General features: G+C 37.0%; 1 protein-coding gene across 1 annotated transcript; it reads right to left on the reverse strand.

Moving 5' to 3' along the window:
- Window positions 1-3,062: 3,062 nt before the first annotated feature.
- On the reverse strand, window positions 3,063-3,932 carry LOC107667090 (myeloid-associated differentiation marker-like protein 2). The gene has a single exon (XM_016458683.1). It carries the CDS (start codon window positions 3,930-3,932, stop codon window positions 3,063-3,065), a length of 870 nt encoding a protein of 289 aa, XP_016314169.1.
- Between the last annotated feature and the right edge of the window lie 3,470 nt (window positions 3,933-7,402).

Below are 7,402 nucleotides of genomic sequence, written 5' to 3' on the forward strand. Positions count from 1 at the left end.
TGTCTGTCTATCTATCTGTCTGTCTGTCTATCTATCTGTCTGTCTGTCTGTCTGGCTGTCTATCTATCTGTCTGTCTGTCTATCTATCTTTCTGTCTATCTGTCTCTCTGTCTGTCTATCTATCTATCTGTCTGTCTGTCTATCTATCTGTCTGTCTGTCTGCCTGTCTCTCTATCTATCTGTCTGTCTCTCTATCTATCTGTCTGTGTCTGTCTGTCTATCTATCCATCTATCTGTCTGTCTATCTATCTGTCTGTCTGTCTATCCATCTGTCTGTCTATATATCTGTATGTCTATCTGTTCATCTGTCTATTTGTCTGTCTATCTGTCCATTCATGTATCTGTCTGTCTATTTGTCTATCTATCTGTCTGTCAGTCTATCTCTCTGTCTTTCTGTCCGTCTGTCCGTCCATTAATCTGTCTGTCTGTCAGTCTATCTAAACGTTTGATTGTTTGTTTATCTGTCTATCTGTCTGTCTATCCATCTGTCTATCTATCTGTCTGTCTATCCATCTATCTGTCTCTGTCTATCTATCTGTCTGTCTGTCTATCCATCCGTCTGTCTGTCTATCCATCTATCTATCCATCTGTCTGTCTATCCGTCTATCTCTCTATCTATCTATCTGTCTGTCTATCTGTCTATCTATCCGTCTATCTATCCGTCTGTCTGTCTATCCATCTATCTGTCTGTCTGTCTATCTATCTGTCTGTCTATCTATCTATCTGTCTGTCTATCTGTCTATCTATCCGTCTATCTATCCGTCTGTCTGTCTATCCATCTATCTGTCTGTCTGTCTATCTATCTGTCTGTCTATCTGGCTATCTATCTATCTATCGCTGTTTCTACTAGGACTATTTATTTATTTGTGTTGGATAACAAATTTTTTTTGGAGAATGGTCCATGTAATTTTTATGAACGTCTCAGTTTTGGTAAAAACCACTGTGGGTCAGAAGTTGCTGGTCTCCGTGTGAACATATACACTTGTACACTTTGTTTGACAATAAAGTTTTGGTTGTTGTACCCGTCCTTGAGTACATAGCTTCAATATTCTGATTTGCGAAAGTTTCACAGTATAGCTTTTGTCAGTTAACCCTTTCTTGAACCCTTAACTATTCTGATCTGAAATATTTCACAGTGCAGTGTTGGTCAGTTAACCCTTCCCTGATTCATTTACATCACTATTCTGATCTGTGAAAACGGACCCTTACTGAACTGTGAAAGTTTTCACAGATGAGAATAGTGATGTTAGTGACCCAGGGCCAGTGGTGGAACGAGTACTAAGAAATTGTAATTAGGGCCTTTCACACCGCGGGAACCTTTTCATAGTACCAGAACTAATTGTGGAACTATTCTTTTTCTGTTCTATTGACTTGTTTTATTTGTATTTAAAAATGAGCCTCTAACACTAGCATTCCCTGTTCTTTTTCTATTCTATCTACTTGTTTTCGTTTTATTTATTCTAAAACAAAACAAGCAAACAAACAAAAAAAACTTGCTACGTATACTGTGTTAGGCGAAACCATGCCTCCTTCCCCCACCCCCCACTGTCCTCTTTTTGGAAAACTAAAATATGGTCACCCTAATACTGTGAAACCTTTCGCAAATCAGAATATTGAAGCAAGAACTCAAGGAAAGGTACAACAACCAAAACTTTATTGTGAAAGATTACACAGATCACAATAGTCTATTAGAGCCGTGTATAAGCTGATTTACCTAATGGCTTGGAACACCCCCCATACAGCAAAAAAATAAAATATATATTTTCAAATTTATTTTTAAATATATTTCAAAATATACAAAAAAATATATATTTGTTAAGATAGATTTCAAAATATATGTATGTACATATAATTTGTACAAATATATTTTGGCAATTTTTGTGTATTTTTTAAAATATATTTGTACATTTAAAATACATTTTAAAAAGCATACAAAAAATGGCCCAAAAATATATTTGCTAAAATATATTTATGTAAATATATTTTCTACCAATACATTTTGGGCCATTTTTGTATATTTTTCAAAATATATTTTAAATATAGAAATATATATTTTAAAAGCATTTTAAAAATATATTTTGACCTCTATATATTTCAGCCCAAGAAAATGCTTTTTCTTGCCCCAGCAATACATTTTTAAATATATTTTATATATATTTTGCAACATATATTTAGCATATAGGCCTATTTCAAATATATTTTAGCCACATTTTTTAATTTATTTTTTTGCCGTATGGGCAAATTCACTGGATCAGCACTGTATGACATTATTATACAAGAAAAAGGGGGCAGAGCAAAGAGAAACACTGCCACGCGATAAAATGCGATTGTGAAAGTTTTCACAAATCGAGCTCGACCTAAAACAATGGTTTTGTATTCCAGCAGTCTGCGTGTTTATTGGTAATAGACGTTAAACATGAAGAACGCCTTTCACATTCCTTAAAGCGGACTTACCAAGGGGTTTACGGACAAGAGCTGTGAAAAATTTCACAGATCAAGCTGGTGAAGATGACATCGGTTTCATTCCTCTAAGTGTCCAACTTTTGGAGCTATAGGCATTATAAAATTAAGAGTCGCTATGAAAAAAAACCCTGATTTTGGCCCAAAGGACAGTGTCACTTGAATTCACAAATCATGGAGAATGATATTCGGTAGGCTATTATTTCCATGTCTATGACAGCGCACTGCGTATTTATAGCCAAAAGAAATCTGAATATCAAACCGCAAACTATCTTTACAGCGGTATGTAACTAATCAAAGATGATGCAAAAAAAAATCCACCTTAAGAAGAGATGTTCAAATAATTAGGTTAATAGAGCAATTTCTGGAGCACTTCAGCAGGTGTCCTCCATGTGAGAGTGACAGTGGGAAAAAGTGTTTTGGAGGAACATTAAAATGTAATTTGACTTAAAAACAGTACATTGACTACCTTAAGGCTGGCTCTTTTAATTACCATATTGCAATATCTTGTTTTTTTTTTTTTCAGAATAACAAGGAAATAAGTAGAAGTTAATTGTTGCCATATGGCAACTCTGTACCATAGAGGGTTAAGTATACAGATACTATTGAGAGCGTTTGAATCCACAGATACCCAAGCAGGTCAAGACCAGGTCAGCAACATACAGGCCGAGATTAACATAGGTCATGATGGTCACAACAAACTGGATGCTCCATATACAGCTGTTTCCCGGACAGTCTTTGGGCCGCGGGTTTCCTCTGAAGCTGTAGGTGGGCCAGAGAATGGCAGCAGAGATGTAAAGCAGAACCGATATGACCAGGAAAATCATTGTGAAACGATCAATGCTGAAGGGCAGACAGTTCTTTAACTTGGTCAAGATGTTGGTGATGATGGTCAGGAGGGTTAGAGGCAAAGGAACCGCGTAGGCCACGATGCACCACAGCAGAGCCGGTTGACCCACGTAACTGATCAGGGAAATGAGGATGATGCAGGCAACGAAGGCCTCGAGAACCTTAATGAAGCCTGGAAGCGCAGCCACATATGTCGCAGAGCGTGTCGCATCGCATCTGTCCCTGAACGTCTCCACGCAGTAAAGCGCGCAACACACCACCGAGAGGATCGTGACCATCCAGCCCCAGATGCACTTCCGGCAGATGTAGAAGTTGGCGAACATCGCCGTGCAGGAGAACGTGCAGAGCGACGCCATCATGGCCATGCCGGTCGTGAAGTCGTCCCAGTCCATGCAGAACACCAGGATCAGCTTGTGGATGAGGAGCATCTCCACTATGGTGATGATCAGCGAGATGATGGGACACAAACCCCACACCACCATGCAGTAGATCCAGTAGGTGTGAAGCGGGTGACCCCAGACGTAGCTCACCGCAAACGTCACCGCACACATCACGATCTGCGCTATGTGCAAGGCGCTGCGAGTGCTTGTCAGGGCGGAAAGAGAGAACTTGGGCTTTTCCATCTTGACAATAACCAGCATGGAGTGGCTCTTCAACAGGTCTGAAGGCGTTATGAAAACAAGCTGCTTTCGGAGGAAGATAAAAAGGCATGACATGCCAGATCATGCAAAAGACACTGCAACTATCACACCATAAAGCTCCACCTCGGCCTAACAATTATCATTGGGGAAGATACTCAAAAGTCAAGTCACATTTATTTATAGTGCTTTATACAAAGTTCATCAATTATGAAACAAATTCAATTCAGCTGTAAAGCAGCTCTACAGAACACAATAGTGTCACTATTCAGCTCAGTTTAATTAAGTGTTGATTTAATTCAGTTCAATAACTGTCAATGTTGCATAGTTCATCAATTATGAAACATTCAATAATTCAGTTCAGCTATAAAGCAACTCTATAGAAGACAATAGTGTCATTATTCAGCTTAATTTAGTTGTGTATTGTTTCAGTTCAATAACCGTCAATGTTGCAAAGGTCATCAATGATAAAATTCATTCAATTCTATAAAGCAGCTCTACAGAAAACAGTGTCATTATTCACTCAGTTTATTTCAAAGCTTATTCATTTAATCCAATAATTACGAAATGACTTCAATTTCATAAATTTAGCTCAATTTAGTTACAGTATATATATATATATATTGATTCGTTCTATATTGATTCAATTCAGTTCATTAACAGTGTCAGTGTTGCAAAGTTCATCAATTATGAAACAAATTCAATTTCAACAACAAAGCAGCTCTACAAAAAATAATTGTCATTATTTAGCTGAATTTAGATCAGCAACAATGTCATTTTGCAAAGTTCATTAACTACTAAATGAATTCAATAGTGTCATTTTAAAGCTCATTTTAGTTTAAAGCTTCAGTAACCTTTTTGGTATTGCAAAATTATTGCAATTATGAATCAAATTCAACTTAAGCATAAAGCAGCTCTACAAAAATGATAATGTTAATATTAAATTCAATTAAGTTAAATTTTTATTCAATTCAGTTCAATGACAGTGTCAATGTTGCAAAGTTAATCAATTATGAAACAAATTAAATTTTATAAAGTGGTTATAGAGAATGCAGTGGTGTTATTTATGATTCCAGGCTTGTTTTATTTAAAAAGAAAAGAGCCTTTAACACTAGCATTCTCTATTCTTTCTACTTGTTTTCTTTTTATTTATTATAAATAATGAGGCTGAACCAAGTCAGATTAACTCAGGTTAAAAAGCTTTCTGTGAAGTGAAAATCACTGGATGCAACCAAGAAATGAGTTCTGAACATCTTTACTTTAAACTGGATTAACTTTGACAGTTGAAATGGCACTGTGATGGAGGAAAATTAGTCAAATGTTTCACAACCATTGATTATATTTAACAATCTTTGTTATTTATTTGTCAGAAATCAATTATGAAACAAATTAAATTGTATAAAGTGGTTATAGAGAATGCAGTGGTGTTATTTATGATTCCAGGCTTGTTTTATTTCAAAAGAAAAGAGCCTTTAACACTAGCATTCTCTATTCTTTCTACTTGTTTTCTTTTTATTTATTATAAATAATGAGGCTGAACCAAGTCAGATTAACTCAGGTTAAAAAGCTTTCTGTGAAGTGAAAATCACTGGATGCAACCAAGAAATGAGTTCTGAACATCTTTACTTTAAACTGGATTAACTTTGACAGTTGAAATGGCACTGTGATGGAGGAAAATTAGTCAAATGTTTCACAACCATTGATTATATTTAACAATCTTTGTTATTTATTTGTCAGAATCATAGTATGGAGTAAGGAAATGTTGGAATTTGCAAGCTAGAAATGACCATCAGTTTGCAACTGAGCTTATTTTCCTCAGTGCCACTGAGTTTTAGCTGGAAGAACATCTTTGAATAATATCTAGATACTGTCAATGTCCTGACTTTATTTAAATGTGCCTATGATAATCTAACAGCATGAGATTGTTCTTGCTAATGTAAGCATGAACACCAGTGTGACCATGTGCAGAGCTGCTTCAGAGAACTAAATTTATATTTATGTTTATATGTGTTAATACTGTCATTTAGCATTACCGCTCAGGCCGATCTAGCAGCTTAAAGGGTTAGTTCACCCAAAAATTTAAATTAGCCCATAAATTACTCACCCTCAACTCATCCTAGGTGTATATGACCTGCAGCCTCAAATCTGCCCTTAAAACCTCTGACATCTGCCCCCTAGTGAATGTACAGAATAACAGCAGCTTCATACGTTTGCAGCCATAGAGATCAGTAAATGTGCAATATTTTCATGATTTTAGAAACATAAATGGTTTATTACTGCAGTTCGAAGGGATATTTCGACCCAAAAATGAAACTTCCAAACCTGAGGTTATTTCTTCTGTTGAACACTGATATTTTGAAGAATGTTGTTAACTAAACAGTTGCTGGTAGCCATTGACTTCCATTTTTTTCCTACTGTGGAAGCCAATGGCTACCAGCAATTCTTTGGTTACCCATATTCTTCAAAATATCATATTGGTGACAAATGATGACAAACTTTTAATTTTGGGTGAACCATCCCTTTCACATATTAATCATTAGTAGATATTCAAGAGTGGAGCAGCTTTCCTGTTGTCCTCATTACTCATTAGCCATGCATGATCATGCATTATCATTATGCATCATCTATGCAGGATTAAATGACTAAAATGGACTGCTGGTGAACTGCATCCATGTATATTACCTATTTACCACATTTACGTAATATATTCTTTGATTATATAAATGTTTTTAGTGAATCATTGTAAACTGGACAATGGGTCACCTATTCCTTGTTATTTTGTCTGGTTGGTCTATATTTAAAGGGGTCATATGATGCAATTTAAATTTTTCCTTTCTCTTTGGAGTGTTACAAGCTCTTGGTGCATAAAGAAGATCTGTAAAGTTGCAAAGACTGAAGTCTCAAATCCAAAGAGATATTTTTTATAAAAGTTAAGAGTCAACCACGCCTACCTAAAACGGCTCGTTCTAACACGCCCCCACATATCTACATCACTATGTGGGAAGATTTGCATAACGCCGCCCAAATGTTCACGCAAAGAAAGAAGGTGTAACTTTTATTCTCGCTGTAGTATTGTTGTTGCCGCCGACATGTCGTGAAGACGCTGTGTTTCGTTGTGAAAGCGAAACTACTTTGTTTGGTCTTCCAAAAGAGGACGATATCCGCTTCGTCATGCCTAGAGCTGATCCGTGCTGGTTGCTGAGGAAATACATCAACTTTGCGCTGTGGATCGCCGGATCGGCTTTCACTGTGGACGAAGCGGAATCCAGCCCGGGGTCGTCACATGTGGTTGCCACAAGCCCGCCGGACGCTCCTTCATCGAATCCGCCAGCCGCGCCGTTCTCAAACCCGCCGCCTCTGCTCACTCGAGGCCACGGTGTTGTTTCGTTGTGAAAGCGAAACTACTTTGTTTGGTCTTCCAAAAGAGGACACGACTAGAAATCAGAGGTTAAGTT

The sequence above is a fragment of the Sinocyclocheilus anshuiensis genome, unplaced genomic scaffold, assembly GCF_001515605.1.
Source record: "Sinocyclocheilus anshuiensis isolate Anshui unplaced genomic scaffold, SAMN03320099.WGS_v1.1 scaffold415, whole genome shotgun sequence".
Lineage (NCBI taxonomy): Eukaryota > Metazoa > Chordata > Actinopteri > Cypriniformes > Cyprinidae > Sinocyclocheilus > Sinocyclocheilus anshuiensis.

Bases quoted from the DNA above. Each gene is read 5' to 3' on its own strand.
- LOC107667090 (XM_016458683.1), bottom strand. From the start codon at position 3,932: ATGGAAAAGCCCAAGTTCTCTCTTTCCGCCCTGACAAGCACTCGCAGC.